Source organism: Neovison vison, chromosome 7, assembly GCF_020171115.1.
Source record: "Neovison vison isolate M4711 chromosome 7, ASM_NN_V1, whole genome shotgun sequence".
Taxonomy (NCBI): Eukaryota; Metazoa; Chordata; class Mammalia; order Carnivora; family Mustelidae; genus Neogale; species Neogale vison.
Genome location: NC_058097.1, coordinates 1,666,294 through 1,685,263, shown reverse-complemented (window position 1 = coordinate 1,685,263; position 18,970 = coordinate 1,666,294). Strand labels below are relative to the sequence as shown.

The window sequence follows — 18,970 nt, the reverse complement described above, 5'->3', positions numbered from 1 at the left end:
AGGACGCAGAACAGTCATAAACACGCCCAGGGATTTAAAGGAAAAATGTACAGAACAAACAGACATGGGAAAGGTCATCAAAACCAAACACCCTCTCGGTGAAAAACACCATTTGTGAAACAAAAACTGCGCAAGTTCAGGGCACATCCACTGGGAAGGGCAATAAACAAGACCCAAAATGAAGCCAAAAAGAAAAAGGCTGCCGGAAAGCGCAGACTCACTGTCTACTGGACAACGTGAAGCAGCCTAACGTACACCTCACCGGACCCCCAGAACATCACGAGAGACCTCAAAACCAGCTGCTAAAACGCCTACAGCAAAGAGAAAATCTTTTAAGCAGACTTAGAGGAGGAAACAGACACGTTAGATACGGGAGAGCAAAGATGTAATGACCAGTAACCTCTTGTTGGAGCGATGGAAGCCAGAAAACGGAACATGACTCAGGGCTCTCGGCCTAGAGTTCTGTATCTAGCACGCATATCGTGTACAACCAAAATAAAACGAAGACATCTCCACTTAGAAATAAAGCTGAAGGGCGCCTGGGTGGCTCAGTGGGTTAAGCCTCTGCCTTCGGCTCAGGTCATGATCCCAAGGTCCTCAGCGGGGAGCTGCTTCCTCCTCTCTCTCTCCACCTGCCTCTCTGCCTGCCTGTGATCTCTCTCTGTCAAATAAATGGAATCTTAAAAAAAGAAAAACACATAAACATTTAGATAAACGTATAAATTAAGAGAAACAAATCAGGGGCGCCTGGGAGGCTCAGTGGGTTAAACCTCTGCCTTCAGCTCGGGTCATGATCCCGGGGTCCTGGGATCAAGCCCCGCATCAGGCTCTCTGCTCAGCAGGGAGCTGCTTCCCTTCCTCTCTCTCTCTGCCTGCCTCTCTGCCTACTTGTGATGTCTCTGTCAAATAAATAAATAAAAATCTTTATAAAAAAAAAGAGAGAGAAACAAATCAGTGAGCCCCTGTCAGGGAAAGAGGAACAACTATAAGAAATTCTGAACTAAACACAGCTTCTCTTTGGGCTCCAGGGTTGAGATTCTTAGTCGCACAAAACTTTCTCCACCTTTTAAGAATGATTTCAAAACTACTACATGAGGGGCGCCTGGGTGGCTCAGTGGGTTAAGCCGCTGCCTTCGGCTCAGGTTATGATCTCAGGGTCCTGGGATTGAGTCCCGCGTCGGGCTCTCTGCTCAGCAGGGAGCCTGCTTCCCTTCCTCTCTCTCTACCTACTTGTGATCTCTCTCTGTCAAATGAATAAATAAAAATCTTAAAAAAAAAAAAAAAAACCTACTACATGAGAAGTACTAGGCAAATCACCTTCCTACCAACCTCAAACCAGACCCAGCCTTCAGAGACTAGAACCTAACACAACCCCAGTCATCCAAAAAAGGGAGGAAATTCAAGTCAAAGAAAAGCAGCAAAGGGCAAGTCGCAAGAATGCGCTCACACACGCAGGTCCCGCACCGCCGGCTCCCACCAGCACACGCAGCCCCTAGAGAGAAGCCCTTCCGGGGCACCAGTTACAGACAAAGCAGGATAAATTCTACATCCGCACTTCCTGCTGAACTACTCTTTTTGAGGTTCTTAAGAAAAAAGATAATAAAGAAAATCTCCCTTCAGTTGCCACCCCTAAAGACGAAGAAAATGGGTTTTAGGGCAAACTAAATTCATCTTCCCTTTTTCTCTTCTGGGAAAGAAAAGAAAGTCTGTGCAGTGCCCGTCGGGAGGCGCTCCGGTGCGTTACTGAACCGTCTTAACGGGGTTTTCTACGGGCGACTCGTGCGCACGCCTGCACCGAAACGCACAGCAAGGACGTCCCACGACTGCACAAATACACCCTCCACCAGGCGTGCTTACGAGTCCCGTCGCTTCAAGTAACCTGCCCCACTCGGACGTTCCTAATCGACGGTGAGGAAAAATCACCCACAGCTCTGTATCAAAGCAACTAGGGAAAAACGAAAACAGAAAAGAAAAGTTTCTTGGCTACGGAAAGAGGAAGGAGCGAAGTGGCTCGTTCGGGAGTCCGCGACAGGATCTTACAACTCCTGCCCAGAAGTTTCAGGCTCGTCCAAGTCAAATTTCCAATCTCTTTCTATTTCGTAACTGTTGAGTGAGTGACAGGGAAACTGCTTCGGAAAGGGTCTAATCCCGGTCACGATCTGTGCCATATCCAAGAACTGATTCTCATGAGGGTCACTGCCAGTTAAAGCTGTTCGCAGAATTAACATGCCGTACTCTAAAATGTCCCGCAGCAGAAGAAAAAAACATATTTCCCAGAAGACAGCCATAAAATGCACATTCACATCAAAACATAACACAAAAGTAATACGTTCAGGACCCAGTAAGGAAATCTTCCAGCGTTTACGTTTTGAAAAGAAGTCTAGCACTAATGAAATGACCTCCTGTGGTATCCTAAGATACGGAGTCCTCTTCCGGAAGACATCGAGGCAGAGGCCGGACCACCGGGCGGCTCCTGAGGACAGGCCCGGCCGGCCGGCACGCCGCACACACACACCGCGGCCGGAAGGAACTGCGGAAACCGTCACCCGGGCCTCATAAAGACAAAGCCGGGCCTGCTGACGGGCGGACGGCACGGCACCCTGCTCTGGGGGCGAGGCGAGGCCGGCCTTGCCCGCACCTCACCCTGACCTGTCCCATGCAGCCTGCTTATTGCTGCATATCTGGAATGAAGTCATGTCGGGAAAACCCCAAACTCCCCACTCTCCCTCCAAATGCCAAAAACAAGCCCATCAGAATCCGAAGGATCGACTCCGAATGGACGTTACAGCAGCTTCAGCTTCATGAAAGCGCGAGTCCAAACGCACGACGCCCTCGGGATCAGAGAAACACGAGACGTGGCACATCATCATCAGGAAAGGCAGATTGTTCTTTTCTGTCGCCGCATCCCAGCCCCGGAAGGGTGCCTCGCATGTGAAGGATGCCTCCTGCTTCCTGAGGGAGCAAGCCGGGACCCCCGCGCCGCCCGCTCACCCCGTCGGAGACGCGGCCACTACTCACACGGAGGCCGACATTTCTGAAGCTCCGGGGCCACCGTGACTGCTGCCGTCTCAGGAGAAAGGCCTCCCGTGCATGACCCTCGCTCCAGAAATTACCTGCTGCTCACTGATGCGCGAGGCTGACGTTTTAACCGTCACCGTCTGCTACTTTAGGCGAGAACACCTCGTGTTTCGTGTGCGTTTCAGGTACGACTTTGGCAGAAACCAGCCAGGGACCAAGAAGACATGATCTCACGACCGCCACCTCCCTGCCGTCTGTCCCCACAGTTCTCAGTGGCCCTCCTGCTGGCGGTGGCCGCCTCCCGATCTAGGCAGAGCCGTGTGAGCGCGCCCTCCCCTCCTCCGGGGAACGGGGTGCGAGGAACCACTGAAGCCTGCACCCGTCCGGCCGCACACCCAGCAGCGCCACAGCCCTTTCCTACGTCTCGCGGGGCTGCGTTCTCCCAGGAGAGTCACGTAAACTCTCCCACGCACTCAAGTCAACCTCACCCCGCAGAACTCCAGAAGCCGGAAGAGAAAGAAGAGTTTGCGTGCGGCCCCCTCTCCCCACCCCCCGCCGCACTGAAAAAGAAGATAAAGAGCGTGGCCGCTGACGTCACACTGAACGAGTCCGTAAGAAGGAAGGTTCTAGGTCTCAGAATTCAATGCTGTACAACTCGGACTGTAATGACCTTCAGGCCAAAGACTTTACAACCAATGTTCTGTTTCCTGTGGCACTACTTCACTGGGAAATTCGGAGAAAACAGAAAACCAACCTTAATGACAAAGACATTATTTAGTCCCAGACTAGCAAAGTCCTCCCAAGGCAGGCACGTGAATCAGAGCCTGCCCCGCACTCCGGCAAAGTCACTGCATTTAAAAATTGCGAAGGCTTTTACACTAATTCTTCAAGAATGCAGTTAGTAACTGTGGTTAAAACAGCTAAGAGGGGGGCCTGGGTGGCTCAGTGGGTTAAGCCTCCGCCTTTGGCTCAGGTCATGATCTCAGGGTCCTGGGATGGAGCCCCGCATCGGGCTCTCTGCTCAGCGGGGAGCCTGCTATCTCCCCCTACCTTCTCTGCCTGCCTCTCTGCCTACTTGTGAGCTCTCTGTCAAATAAATAAATAAAATCTTTAAAAATAAATAAATAAATATAATTAATTAATTAATTAATTAAATTAAACAGCTAAGAAAACAAATGCAAAAGCAGCCCGAGCCCACATCACATAATGCGGGCCAGAGAGGGACTGCTCCATGAGAATGTGAGCGCTCTGCGGGTTCAGGACTGCACGGAGGTACGTGGGAGGGCTGGGGACATGGAGAGACCACGGCTGGGACAGGACAGGACTTGTCCTCAGCCTGGAGGCCTGGGGCAAATCACACGTCTCAAGAACTGATGGTCTCTGGCAAACGGATCAAACTTCAACATCCATGACCTAGAGGTGCCTGGGGACTCAGTCAGTTAAGCATCTGCCTTTGCCTTAGGTCATGGTCCCAGGGTTCTGGGATCAAGTCCTGCATTAGGCGCCCTGCTCGGTGGGGAGCCTGCTTCTCCCTCCGTCTGCCGCTCCCCTGCTTGGCCTCTCTCTCTGCCAAATAAATATAAGCTTTAAAAGAAAAAAAATGCATTACTTATTAAAATCCAAGCTTACAAAGATCTGATGGCTAAACCTGCAAGTACACCCTTCTTTTCCACAAGACGAACCAGTCCAAATGCCTGCCGGTCTCGGGTGCAGCTCAGGCAGCCAAGTCCTCCTCTCAGAACCGGTTTCAAACCCGCGGATGCCCGTGAGCAGAGAACCCGATAAAGGACCCCCAGGTGCCGTGGGGGGAGGCTTCCCTCGCCCCACGGCAGGCTCGCACAACCTTCTCTCTCCAGGCTGAAAACACATCACTCGTTCCAATTATTCCCTGCACCCTGACACTGGTCCAAGTCCGGGCTCAGGACAGTAACAGAGCAGACCAAGGGCGCTTGCTCGTGGAGTTACAGAACCGGACAGCAGCAGCTCTGGCGGAGCTCCCCGGGGTGAGCAGAAACCAGAGACAACAAGCCGACATCAGCCGCTTCGTGATCTCTGGTTACGATTCGCTCCTTGGCAACGCCGTCGGAACACTCGGTCTCTCCCGAGGAACTCCTCTCTCTGACCACCAGGTCTGGGGCCTGCGGGAGCCTCTCACCCCGACGGAGGACGGGCGTGCAGCCGTGTGGCTGCGGTGTGCGGGGCCCCACACGAGCCGACCGACCGGGCCTCTTCCCACGCTCTTCGACCGCCCGGAGACAAGCTCGACACCATCTCGTGAGTGAACGCGCTTAAGGGCAGAAGCTTCTCAACGCGTCCCGACGGTGACAGCAAGTGCACCCGCGTGTCAGTCCCCACCCTTCGGAACCAGGCCGCGTGCCGCCCGCCAACCCCACGCACACAGGACACAAGGCTCCCAGGGAAGGAAGAAGGCGGAGCGTCGGCGCGGACACATACCTGGTGCGCACAGCGTCTCGGAGGCGGGTTGGGGATCTCCACTCGGGTCCAGGCGTCCTTCCTGATGTTGTAGGTGTACAGGTCGTTATACATAAACGTCTGCCGAAGGAAGAGGGACTCCGTGTCATCCGTGAAGCCTCCAACCAAGCGACAGTAAGCGGAAAGCGGGACCTCAATCACCAGCTTCCCCAGGAAACGCGTTTCCTAACGCCACGTAACTCCCACCAGCGCAGGAAGCCTGCGGCTGGGCCCCCTGCGTCCCCGGGATAATGACAGCCATGCCCAGCAGCCCCTACGGCTCCCAGATCCCTTGCTGCCCGGCAAGTCACCTCTCAGAGTCCAGCCTGGCTCTTAAAGGCGTGAGAGTGCGGAGCTCTGAACTCGCGTGGAGTTCGGGCTCCCGGGGACCCTCGCGCGGAGGAAGCCAACCCACGCTCTCCTAACGCTTCATACGCGACTCCGAAACACAGCCTCTCTGGCCGCTCAGAAATGAAGCTGAGCTCGTCACTCCACCGCACTCTCCTCCACTTTCCCAAACAACTCTGAGCCCCATCACGAGCTCACGAATCATCAACCCAAAGGGGCAGAAGAGCAGCGACTCTGAAGCTCGCGGGAGGAGCCCGGCAGCCTCTCAAGGACAAGGTCACGAGCCGGTCCTGCAGGCTCAGGACGTGGGACCAGTGCAAATCTGCTATCACCACTTTAAATGAATTTTACTCAAAATGAGACCCGTGAAAATGTGAGGAGGAAAGAAAAAAATATAATATATACTTTACTTTTTGGCCATTGAAATATTCACCTCCGAAAAGGATTAACTCGTCTTTCTCGGGATGAGCGGAGAGGGAGGCATGTAACCTGTGAGAGACAGAGGCAGCAGCTCACCACACACTCCGGCCCGTGGCCCCAGCCCAGAGCCGCCTCCCTTCCGCCAGAGGCCGCATCACCTCCCCAGACTCCTGTGAAACACAAGCCTGGCAACGGGAATGGAAACTAAGGCCCCCATCCCTTAAAATCAACGTCGCGGCCACAGTACGAGGGGGCCCCCGAGCCGAGTGACTCACACAGCTTTTGGGTAAAAACCATCAAGCAGTGAGGAGTCCAGGTGCCCCTAACGTACGTGCCGAGTTCCCACAGCTGACCCGTTCCACGGGCCCGTCCTAAGTCACAATCAAAACTGCCTGACGGCACCTGGGTGGCTCAGTTGTTAAGCATCTGCCTCCAGCTCGGGTCAGGATCTCAGGGTTGTGAGACCGAGCTCCGTGTGGAGCCTGTCCGCGAGTCTCTCTCTCCCCCCGCCCCTCCCCCTGCTCATGCTCCCTCTCCATAAAATAAATAAATCCCTTTTTTTTTAAAGATTTTATTCACTTATGACAGAGAGAGACCACAAGAGAGGGAACACAAGCACGGGGGAGCTGGAGAGGAAGAAGCAGGCTTCCCACTGAGCAGGGGGTCCCATGTGGGGCTCAATCCCAGCACTCTGGGATCATGACCAGGGCTGAAGGCAGACGCCTAATGACTGAGCCATCCAGGCGCCCCGATCAATCTTTAAAAAAAAAAAGGGGGGGTCTACACTGTGGAAAACAGTCTGACAGTTAAAAACACAGAATTAGCACAGGACCCAGCAATTCCACACCGGGTGTGTACAGAAGAAACCTGCAAACACGAACCGGAGCAGAAGCCTGCAGGCCAACGTTCAGTACAGCGTGCCCGTCCGTCCGTCAGCAGTCCGTCAACACGCGGGCGTGGTCCATCCGTACCGCGGAACACTACTCAGTCTTAAAAAGGAACAGAGTTCAGATTCACACTACGACAGCATGAACCTTGAGGACGTTACGCAAAGGGAAAGAAGCCAGACACAAAAGGAGGGCCATTGTGTGACTCCACTTCCATCAGAAACTGGGACGTCAAGGCTCCCGGGGCCCAGAGGAGGGGCATGGGGAGAGACATCCCCTGGGTCCAGAGCATCGTGAGTGTTAGGAATCCCAGAGACTGCACGGTTAAAAATGGATGAGATGGAAAATTGTATGTTAGATATATTTCACCACAATTTTTTTTAAATTTCAAAAAAAAAAATCTGTTTCCCAAAGTTTTTTTTTAGATTATTTATGTATTTATTTATTTGACAGAGAGAGAGATCCCAAGCAGGCAGAGAGGCAGGCAGAGAGAGAGAGGGGGAAGCAGGCTCCCCTCGGAGCAGAGAGCCCGATGCGGGGCTGGATCCCAGGACCCTGAGATCATGACCTGAGCCAAAGGCAGAGGCTTTAACCCTCTGAGCGCCCCCCAGGCACCCCATGTTTCCCAAAGTTATTTAACCCCAAATCTTTTTTCCCTTAACACCTATTAAAATTTTCTACGTAAAATTAACAAGCACAGCTGGTAACAGTAATCCGAGTGAGGGCCACAGCCCCACAGGTGCCCGCAGGGTCCCTGCCCTGCAGCAGGCCACGCCCTCCCCTCAGCCCTGCCCCTGCCCCTCTGCTGCACCTGGTCTGCGGCCCTCTCGTCCCATCCAACTCCATCGCCGCCAAGACGCAGGGACACGTGCACTCACCAAACCCGGTAACATTCACGGTTTTTCCCAGAATGTGACGGAGGAGGAGGAGGGACGTTACTGCGGTGACTGACCGAAAAGTCTCACTTTGTCCCCGCTCCGTCACAAACAACTCCCGGCTGACAAGGAAGCACCAAGGTTCCTAATTATATCCTAACACTAAACCTGGCTTTTTAGGCACAGTACCTCAGGAAAAGTTTGTTGTTCTTTTTTTAAAGATTTTATTTATTTATTTGACAGAGAGAGCTCACAAGTAGACGGAGAGGCAGGCAGAGAGAGAGGGAGGGAGGGAGGGAAGCAGGCCCCCTGCCGAGCACAGAGCCCGACGCGGGACTCGATCCCAGGACCACCTCAGGAAAAGTTTTTAAAGGTCAGCCAAAGGCGGGAGAGGGGGCCGGTTCACATTCAGAATGGCTTCCCTCGGGGATGCCGCAGTATGAAGCCTTCACCATTTCACAGACTCACTTGCCTTCGCCCCTCCGAGGACGGCATGCGTCGACCACATGGAAAGTGCTGTGTGGCCCCGGGGTGAGAAGCCAAACACAGAAGAGTGCGCCCCGCTCCTGACGCTGCTCTCAGCTGAAGACGGGGACACCGCCCAACTCGGGGCGCTGCTGGACAGCACTGCGTCCCCTCGTTCTGCACACGGGCCGCCCAGTCGTCCCCCCATCTCTGGACGGGGGAGACTAACCCCAGAGGCACGACCGGCAGCCCCTCCGGACGTGCTGGACCCTGGGCCTCCCCCCGGGCTGGTGGCAGCTCTAGTAAAATTCATCTCATTTCTTTTTTTTTTTAAGATTTTATTTATTTATTACAGAGAGAGCGTGAGTAAGAGAGAGCATGGGAGAGCACAGTCAGAGAAGAAGCAGACTCCCCACGAGCTGGGCGCCCGACGCGGGGCTCCATCCTCCAGGATCACCACCTGAGCCGAAGGCAGTCGCTTCACCGACTGAGCCACCCAGGCGCCCCAAGATGAATCTCATTTCTGACAACAACACTAGCGAGATTAATTTTTATTCTGAGAGAGAGGAAGCAAATCATTTCTCAACCAAACCAAACAGTCTTGTGTGCTTGTGAAGTTAATGTTTTTCACCTTCTCTGAAGAACGTGGTCTCTTTTCTAGGGTTGTTCGGCCTTTCCTGATTCCTGACTCACCGCGTTCCGGGTTTTCCCTGCTAGCGTGTCAGCAGCAAATACGAGAATTACAGGCCCCGAATCCACTTGTAACAGAGCTGCGGCTCAGAAGCCAGGAGGACAGGAATTGACACAAAGAGTCAGAAAGAGGAAAACCAAAGCTCATTCTGGCTCATTCCAAGCATGTGAAACCCTGCAGAAGACTCTCGGGTTCTCCACATAATTTATAAATTCACCTGAGGGTGCCTGGGGGGCTCAGTGGGTCGAGCCTCTGCCTTCAGCTCAGGTCGTGATCTCAGGGTCCTGGGATCGAGCCCACATCGGGCTCTCTGCTCAGCGGGGGGCCTGCTTCTCCCCCCCACCCTCTCTGCCTGCTTGTGATCTCTGTCAAATAAATAAATAAATAAAATCTTTAAAGAAAACTTCATTTGAAATGGCTTATACACGCTTTTGTTTGAAAATCACACCTGTCGTTACGAACAAACAGCAACAAGAGACTATGCCTGTGACCCTTCTGAAATGTTTCAAGAACCTAAGAGCTCGCCGGGGCAACACTCCCGTGCCTGACTGTGACCAACTGGACAGCTCTCGAGTGGCGCTCCCTGCAGAGCAGCCGAGGGGGGACCCGTTTCTGTGTTTCCTGTGACAACAGAGCTGAAAAGCCTCGCTCCCATTCTTCAGGAGGAAAGTGAAAAACTGTGTTATGGGAACTTGTCTGAAAGGGGAACAGGTTTTAATGAGGAAAACATTCCACGTGCCTGGTTATTTATGGGAAACACGGTCCCAGGGCGCCTGGAGGGGCTCAGTCATTAAGCGGCTGCCTTCGGCTCAGGTCACGATCCCAGGATCCTGGGATCGAGCCCCGTGTTGTCAGGCTGCCCGCTGGGTGGTTCTGCCTCCCCCACTGCCCTGCCTGTGTTCCCTCTCTCACTGTGTCTCTCTGTCAGATAAGTAAATAAAGTCTTTAATAAAGAAAACATGGTGCCAATCTAAAGTGACTTTCCGACACAGGCAAGAAATCGATCCGCCGCTCCAAGAGTCCTGCCGACATACCTGGGTGAAGGCGGGGGGCACGGTGTCTCCACGATCTGAGTCTTTGCGGCATCCAGTGTCTGGAAATGGGCGATCAGAGCTTCAAGGTCTTCCTGTAAACAGACAAGTAGTCACACCTGAGACGTGGTTTTAAACGTGCGCCAACCTGCCAGCCCTGTCTGACCCGCCCAGGGTCCAGTCACATCTGGGGATGAGAACACGCGCCCCCGTATCGGGACACAGATTCTGACACCTGCAAAAACACTCAGAGCTTGACCCTACAGGCAACTTTCTCGGAAGCACACAGAGAGGCACACACTGCATGTACCACCTCATTCCAAACCCTAGCGTCCCCACCAAGGGCCTCCCATTCAGACAAGCCCTCCCCGACTTCTGCAGCACCTTCAACCGCTTCTCACACGGCCAGGCCTGGCCACCCCGCCACACGCGCTGCTGGCTGCAGAGCAGTGTCTGAGAGGTCCCTGCTCACTTACTCACTTTGTCCCCACCTCCCTCCCACCAAAGTGATAAAAGGCGAGCTCCAAGCAAGACTGTCTGCCGAGAACCGTGCCTGCATGGCAAGTGTGCAGCAGCCGGCAGCCGCAGCCGAGCTGGGTACAAAGGGCTCCGTTCCTACAGCTGCCGGAGCAGATTTAGAAGGGAAGACGCCAATCTACCTGCCCAGCAGGACGGCACCGGAACCTGGCCTTCCTACTCCCAGTCGAGTCCTACCCCTGCATCTGCCAGTGACCACACACACGAGTGACGTGTGACCCGTGCATCATGGGAAAGCTCCCTTCCGTCCTCACACTCTTCTTCAACGCTCTCTCCTCCCCTCGCTCATGCAGGGATCTACATGTCCCCGCCTCCTCTTTCCCTGCTTCTCTCTTCAAACCCCAGCCCTCATGTCCCAGTTCCAGCTTCCACAATGTCCTTCCTGAACCTAAAAACCATCCTGCCCATTTCATCTCCCACCCCACCTCCTGGCTCCAAGCTGCACAGGCTGCCTTAGTTCCTCTTTTTTTTTTTTTTTTTTTTTTAATTTATTTGACAGACAGAGATCACAAGTAGGCAGAGAGGCAGGCAGAGAGAGAGGAAGGAAAGCAGGCTTCCTGCTGAGCAGAGAGCCCAACTTGGGGCTCGATCCCAGGACTCTGGGATCATGACCTGAGCCAAAAGCAGAGGCTTTAACCCACGGAGCCACCCAGGTGCCCCTGCCTTAGTTCCTTTCATCAAAACGCCACGTTCCTCAGCCTGAACAGCCGCCTGCAGCCCTCCGCCTCCCTTGTGTGTACCCATGAGCCCAAGGAAGCACCCACTTTCTGGGACAGAGGGCGTCTTACTCTCACGCATTTCCTTATACTCTTACGGCACGTAAACACACCCCAAAGTAACAGGGATGAATTATCGTTTCACACGTTTCAACTTCACGTCGCCGGCATCGGAGTGTGAATTTGCCTGCAAACTGCTATGTGGCTCGATGCTGCTGAGTCAAGTCGGACACCCCGACTCCACCCCTGTTCACCGCGGCAGAGGTTCCGCTGCAGCTCGGCTTCTCCACTCATCCTGCTGCTGCTGAACATGTGGGTCAAATCCAATGGTCTGTTTTCACAAACACTACCGTGGTCATTTTTGTGAAATGTCTTTGTGTAGCTGGAAGTTTCTCCAAGGTAAGCCTTCAAGTGCGTAACTGCTTCGTGGCAGCTCACTTTTCTCCATAGGGACAAAATAGGGTCCAAAACGGCTCTCCCAATTTTCACCCTCACGGCGGTCTTCAAAATCACCCACTATCCCGCCACTTCTACGTGAGCAGATGCCTGAAGGCTCTCCTATCCACCACCACATCCCCCATGCAAAACCGCTGCCTCGGGCCGGCAGGGCAAACCGCTGACCCACTGGGACATTACGGAGAGCTGAAAGAACCACCCGTCGGGAGTCCCCGTTACTCCAGAGTGCCTGGCCCAGTGTCCTTCATACAGAGATTACCTTCAACACGCACAGAGTAGAAGCAGGAGCAATGTGTGTGACACCCAAGTGAAGTTGTCACCAGGGTCACATGAGTTCTGCAGGAGGCAGAACTCCCAGCTGTCCCCAAATGCTCCTCTCAGGCCCCAGCCAGGAAACGACAGGACGCACACTTGTGATGAGATTACACACTTGTGATGTGACACAACTGACTTTAAGAAAGGGAGAATACTGGGGCTGGGTGGCTCAGTGGGTTAAAGCCTCTGCCTTTGACTCATCTGGGGTCATGATCTCAGGGTCCTGGGATCAAGCCCCGCATGGGGCTCTCTGCTCCGCAGGGAGCCTGCTTCCTCCTCTCTCTCTACCTGCCTCTCTGCCTACCTGTGATCTCTGTCTGTCCAATAAATAAATAAATAATCTCTAAAGGTGCCCCGCAACCTATCTTCCGTGCGACGACCCCACGCAGGCCCATGTGGTCCCCCGTGAGACACGGAGACGCGGAGGCTGCACCGACAGTCATGCTCCTCCGAGGCCTTCCAGCCAGCTGCGGCGGAGAGGAGGTGCAAACCCAGGCCTGGGGCTGCCCGGCCGGTGCAGGCGACCTGCGAGGAACCGTCCGCCGAGCGCGGCGGAGGCGGAAGGAAAAGCCAACCCCGTTATTGCACAGACGGGGAGACGCAGACAGGAGCGGCTCTGAAGAAGGGGCAGCGCGGAGTCGGAGCTGGGTCCCGGGGACACCTGGTCGCACGGCCGCTGGACGCCGCGTCCCCGCTGACTCGCCGCTGAGTCCCGCCGTCAGCCCGCGCGCCCCAGCTGGGTGCGGACCGAAGCCCGGGCCGTCGGAAAGCACCGCCACAGGGAGCGGGGCGCTGAGCTCAGCCCGGCCCCTCCGCAGACCCGGCCGGGGCAGGACGCCGAGACCGGGAGAGACGGAAAGGAGACGGCGCGGGAGAGACGCGGCGGCGGTCGCGGCACCCGGCGGCACGCGCCGTCGGAAGCCCGCGGCTCCGGCTGCAGTGCGGCTCGCCCACCCCCTCTCGAGGGACGGGGACGGAGGCCCGGAGGCTGCGACCCTCGCCGCAGACCGCGCGGCGCCTCCCGGCCGAGGGGAGCCCGACGGGACCCGGGACCCCGGCAGCGGGCGGCGGGCGCGCGGAGCCTGGCAGCCGGCCCCGCTCACCTCCTCCTTCCGCGAGCGCTTCGACACCTTCTTCTCCATTTTGGCGGCGGTCTTCTCGGCCCCGCGGCCCTTCTTCTCCTTCTTGCCCTTCTTGCCCATCGCGCCGGTCCGCGGTGGCACCAGGACTCCCCGAGCGGGGGGCGGCGCAGCACGGCGCGCCGGAAATACGCGCTCGGCGGGCCGGCGCGCGGAGAGGCGTCACTTCCGCCCCGCCCGCGCGCTTCCGGCCGGCGGGCCGGCAAGCACGTGGCCGTGGGCGGTGGAGATCCCGGAAGGGAAACGCGGAAGCGCGGCGCGGACTCTGGAGGCGCGGCCGCCGGAAGCGCCGGCCGCCGGGTTCCGCGGGGGAGGGCGCCGGCCACCGCGAAGTCCCCAGTGCTCCGGGCTGTTCCCCGCGGGCCCCGAGGAGGCCGGCGCTTCCGGTAACCGCGCCTCCTGCGGCCCCCCGGACGGCGCCCGCCCCTCGCCCGCGGAGCTCGCCGCGCCCCGCCTGCGCGTCCGGGACGCCGGCTCCTCCGCCGCGGCCCGCGGAACGGCCGTGCTCTCCGGCCTGGCCCGGAGCCCCGCGCCGTGCAGGGAGCGCGGGAGGCGCGGCGGGGTCCGACCGCCTGCAGGAGGCTCGCGCGCGCGGGCGGAGGAGGCGCGGGCGCCGGGGAGCAGCGGCGGGGAGTCGCGGGCGCCGTCTCCTGCCCCCGTGGCGTGTGGCCCTGGGAGCGCCGCGGCCCCGGGGCGCCCTCGCTCGGCTCGGGGTCCGACGGGCTCTGTGCTGGGGGCGGGGGGCGGCGTCCCCCTGCCGGCGTGTACCCGTCCGTCCGACGCGCCGGGGAGACTCGGGAAGGAGCGCGCCCGACCCTCTCCTGCTTTCCTGAGATCGAGCGACCTGGCGGCGACGCGCTTGCGGCCGAGTGGCCCTAGCGTCGCGGAGCGTTTGTGGGACTTTCGTTCCCGCGGGGCTCCGGGGGCCTGAGCAGGGGCGCGCGGTCGCTCTTGGAACTCAGGAGCGTCCGGTAGATGCAGGGTTAATGCTTTGTCACCCGAAAGCGTCGCGAAGCGAGTTGAAGCTCCCGGGGGTTCGGTGGGTTACGGGAGGCTGAAACTCTGGTTCCCCGGAGAGAAGCCGGAACACTTGAAAGGAGACCAGAATCCCGGAATAGTAAGATTAACTACGCGGTCCTGCCCCGTGAAATCGCGAGTTTGAAACTTGGATGGGTTATGGTAACAACGGAGAGACCGTGACCTGTTACAGTGTAGCTTCTCCCGCGGTCAGGCGCCCTCTGCGGCCTTCGAGCCGGGACCCGGGAGAGAAGAAACGCCGAACCCGGACTCGGGCCGCAAATAATCCGTGTGCCTGGGGGATTGTCCCACGTGTGGTGTGGATGATGCGGTTCTGTGCCTGTTTACCAGGCCTCCTCCTGCGCAGCATTCTTGGGAGAATCGAGCAGAATAACAAAAAAAGCTTAGAAAAGTTGAGCAAAATACAAACTTGGGAATTCGTGTGCTGTGAAGTCATGAATTTGAGCGGCAGCGAGCACGTCAGGTAGGGTAACAATGTCAAGGTCAGCAGGAACATTGTATCCCAACACAAGACCCGCCCCTGGCTTCCAGGAGCTTTGTTCTAACAAGACAGATCAACGTAGGATACATGTGATGTTGCCCCTCAGATGCTTTTTTGAAACAAAGCGAGGAACGAGGAGGGACCTGGGAAGGAGAGGAAAGGAAGGGAATAAGGGAAATCAAACCATTGTTTCACACACTCATCTAGCGATCGGGACATCCAGGGGGAAAAACCCAGTGTCGTTGCCACATTGGAAATTTTGCTTTGAAAGCAAAATTCTCTCCTCTTTGGAGTTAAAGTGTGGCGTTTAATTTCCAAATGTTTGGGGACCTTCTTGTTATTTTTTTAAAAATTTATTTCACTTACCTGAAATCTCTAAGAGGTTAGTGCTCTCGCTCTCCGTTTTTAAATGCTGCTTCACGTGCATCTTAAAATTTTAATATGCTCTGTTTTGATTTTTCATTCTGTTCAAGATCCTTCCTGACTTCCCTTTTGAATTCTTCTCATATTCCCAGGTTACTTAGAAATGTGCTCTTTCGGGGCGCCTGGGTGGCTCAGTGGGTTAAGCCGCTGCCTTCGGCTCAGGTCATGATCTCAGGATCCTGGGATAGGGTCCTGCATCGGGCTCTCTGCTCAGCAGGGAGCCTGCTTCCTTCTTTCTCTGCCTGCCTCTCCGTCTACTTGTGATTTCTCTCTGTCAAATAAATAAATAAATAGAAATGTGCTCTTTCGTTTCCAGATATTTGGAGATTTTCTGAAGATCTTTCTGAAAAGTTTTTGTTTTTCCTCTTAACTGCTTGTAGGATTTCATCTTCATTCTTATTGCCTGTAGTTGCATTAAGGTACATTTGGATGTTACTTTCTTTTTATTTATCGTGTTTGGAGTTCAGTAGGCTTCACGAAGCTAGGGATGGCTCTCCCACTTTCAGAGAATGCGGTTCTGTCTCTCTGCTCTTCTCCTGGAGCTCTAATTAGCTACATGGCACCTCTTCTCAGTCTCTGTTCCAGTTCTCTTAACTAGTCTTCCCCATTCTCCATTTGTCTCTCCGTGCTGCATTCTGGATAATTCTTTCTGATTTATGTACCAGTCCGTGGGCTCTTTGCCCAGCTCCATCCAATGTCATTCTGACAGCCCAGGCAGTGAGAATTTAGGCTAAAAGTCCAAGGAAGGGCCGGGTTGTGGTTCTAGTACCCCAGGATCTTTCCTTCGCCCCCTGCTCAGCACCGAGGTGATGTCCTTGTGGCCCCCAAAGTACCAGAGGGCGGTGTTGCTTCTGCTCTACTCTCGCCTTCAGATGCAACCCTTAGGGCCTGAGCTTCATCAGAGATCCTCTTACCCTTCTAGATCCCACCTGGGCACCCTTGGACTTAATGACATTTTTCCTTGCCCTTTGAGGCTGTCAGAACCAAAGTCAAACACGGCAACACTTGCTCATGCCTGGAAGTAAAAGCCATTCACAGAACCTAATTTCTACCCAGGTTTTTTGTTGTTCTTTCTGTTGGGTTCCAATTTGGTGATGCGCTACTTGTTAGCTCTGAGGTGTCTTTAAGAAACTCATTACAACTGATCCAGCATCTTTAGTCGCCTTGAATGGGAAGGTTGGTTCACATAACCCGGTCTCCCGTATTACAGCCTTGCTTCCTTTTTTTAAATGGTACTTTTCAGTATGTAATTAACACATACTAATTTTTGAAATTAGGAAAACACAGGTGTAAGAACCAAACTTCGAAGTCACCCACGGGCTTCCCTCCCACATGCAAGCACTCTCTGCATCTGTGGACTTTCCTATTGACTGATGGTCAGCAAGGGTCTGCCTTGTCTTTCCCTCACCCGCTTAGCTCCTGTGTGCGAGACCTCCTTCACTTGTTTCTCACCTGTCTTCTTTATCACTGGATCTCAGAGCATCACATAAAGATCTAGAACGTCCGTAAGTCATTAGATGTAGACACCGAGGAGAAGGAAACACGGAAACCTGGACGATAGCACAGAAAATGGAACAGAAGACGGCAACCATGCTGGGTATGGTCATTGCAAGCATGGTAGCAACTTTAACATCACATGGGCAGCGGTGGGTTGGCAAGCAGGCTGCAGTAAAGCCCGTGCGTGTCACCCACGTGAGCCTGTAAGTTCCCATCCATTCTGTGGCGAGTGTGTCCCATCAGCCGACGCAGACACAGCCCAGAGTCCGCTTTCCTGAACACAGTGGTCAGATGTGGCAGACAAGAGGAAATGCAGTCAGAGAAACAGTGCCAATCTGTCCTAGAGATATATTTGATTTTTAAGAAGGTAAAACTCCTTTGCCAAATAGTTGGAGACACTGATGATTCCCAAAGGAACTTGATTTCTTAAAATCCCGGTAATATCACTATGCTGAGCGTCCGGCCCTTGAATCCCAGGAACCAGCTGTTTCCAAGCTCGCTCACCTCGTAGGCAACGACTTCTACCAAGGGCTGCTCGTGGTATCCCCTTACATTCCAGCTGCCTGCCTATTAAGTCCAATCACACCCACTAAAACCTCCCTGTTCTCAAGAAGGGCTTTTTCTGTCATTGTTCATCCACATGGCTCTGATCTCAGGCCATCTGGCAGAGGCAGGTGTTAACCCTTTACGGAAGCATGGTTGTGAGAACTGCATTCTGGGCACAGAGCTCACCACATCCTCCTTCCCTTGTCCACACTAGTGAATGATGCAATTCATAGAAAACATGTGCAATTAAAGAAAGGCCTCCATCAGAGACTCTGGACTGGCGAATTGGTGTCGTCTTGCCCAGTTGCTCAATGACCCGCCAGGAATAACAGTATCTGATTTCCAGGTAAGTCAGGATTTTCCCACTATCGCACTTCCTCCAATGGTCCTGAGAAGTCACTAGAAACCCACTGTGTGAGAATCATCCAGGCGCTGTAGCTCTCTTCCCCTAGATTTTAATCTCCCTCCTGCCTTGTCTTGCTCACTTTCCTATCCCCAGATGGCAAGGTCACACTCTTTGTTAAATGTTCACAAACTGAGTAAACGGTGAGTGCATAAAGTCCTGTCGTGATGGACACGGGCTGCGGAAAGCTTTGTCCAGCTCGGGCAGGCGAGGGGAGGATCTCAGGGGTCCAACGTTCCAGAATAGCCAGCCGCTGTACACAACAATCATCTCTTCCCGAAGAGTAAGAAGGGCACATGTTGGGAACTCGGGTGAGGTGCGGGTGGGGATTTAGGAAAGTCCAGCAGAGGAACATAGGGTCACTGAATGAATTCACAGTTGCTAGAATGAGAGAGAAGCCCACAAAACTCTATTGAGTTTTGAGTAAAATGCAAATCCCGTCTTCCCTGTGAATGGACTTTGCGTGAGGCTTGATGGTCTCAAACCTTTATTCCCATCCTTTGCCAGCTCTGCCGTCAGCTCTCTGAACCAGGCCTCTCGTTTCCCTTCCTTCCTTTCTACCCCCCTTCCCTGTTTATGTTTTGCCCGAGTGGGAGAAGGAAGGCCTTAGAGGGGGAATTTAGCAGCAACAGGAGACGGTGAGTGCTGAAAACAAACACACCAATTAGTCCTCCCGGAAAATGGGTGGAAGCAGATCCAAGGCAAAACCCTAATGCCAGTGACACCCGTGTGAAGCCATATGAGGTCCTCACACTCGGGCTCTGCCCCGGGGACCCTCCCATGAGGGCCTCCGCTCCGGGCCCCTCACATCCCCTCCAAGCGGGTCCCAGGTCTTAGGCTCTCAGTGTCCTGTCTCTACAAAGACACAGTTAGTTCAGGACTTCATACATAATGAAGACTGCCCCATGTCCTAGGTCATCGGGGAAATGCAAAGTGAACCGAGGAGACCCCATCGCCTCACACCCATCACAACAGCCCGCATCCAGAACACAGCCAACACCAAATGCGGGCAGGGATGCCGAGCCCCCTTTGCGTGCGCGATGCAGCTAATGTTACTATCCCCAGTGTGTTCAAAAACAAGTGGCCGGCCTGTATGACCAGGGCTGGGAGTCAGGTACAGCAGGTGGGGGCACAGCCGCCAATGCCAGGCTCTGGAAAGTAGGGTCAGGGGACACACTCCCAGCGCAGGCTCCCAGGGCTGGCTTGATGTCA

The 18,970-nt window shown here is 54.9% G+C and overlaps 1 protein-coding gene across 5 annotated transcripts in view; it reads right to left on the bottom strand.

Moving 5' to 3' along the window:
- The window catches only part of KLHDC4 (kelch domain containing 4), a 46,346-nt gene extending 32,862 nt beyond the window's left edge, over positions 1-13,484 (bottom strand). For 2 of the 5 annotated variants that reach the window (XM_044255585.1, XM_044255586.1), the window contains exons 1-4: positions 13,335-13,484; positions 10,211-10,302; positions 6,249-6,327; positions 5,473-5,571 (exon numbers count right to left, since the gene is read on the bottom strand). In XM_044255585.1, coding sequence (XP_044111520.1) covers positions 5,473-5,571; positions 6,249-6,327; positions 10,211-10,302; positions 13,335-13,433 — 369 coding nt within the window. In that variant the 5' untranslated portion in view covers positions 13,434-13,484. Of the gene's footprint in view, positions 1-5,472; positions 5,572-6,248; positions 6,328-7,139; positions 7,248-10,210; positions 10,303-13,334 lie in introns of those variants that run through there. The other 3 variants (XM_044255587.1, XM_044255588.1, XM_044255591.1) reach the window with 3 other exon arrangements.
- Positions 13,485-18,970: the final 5,486 nt, after the last annotated feature.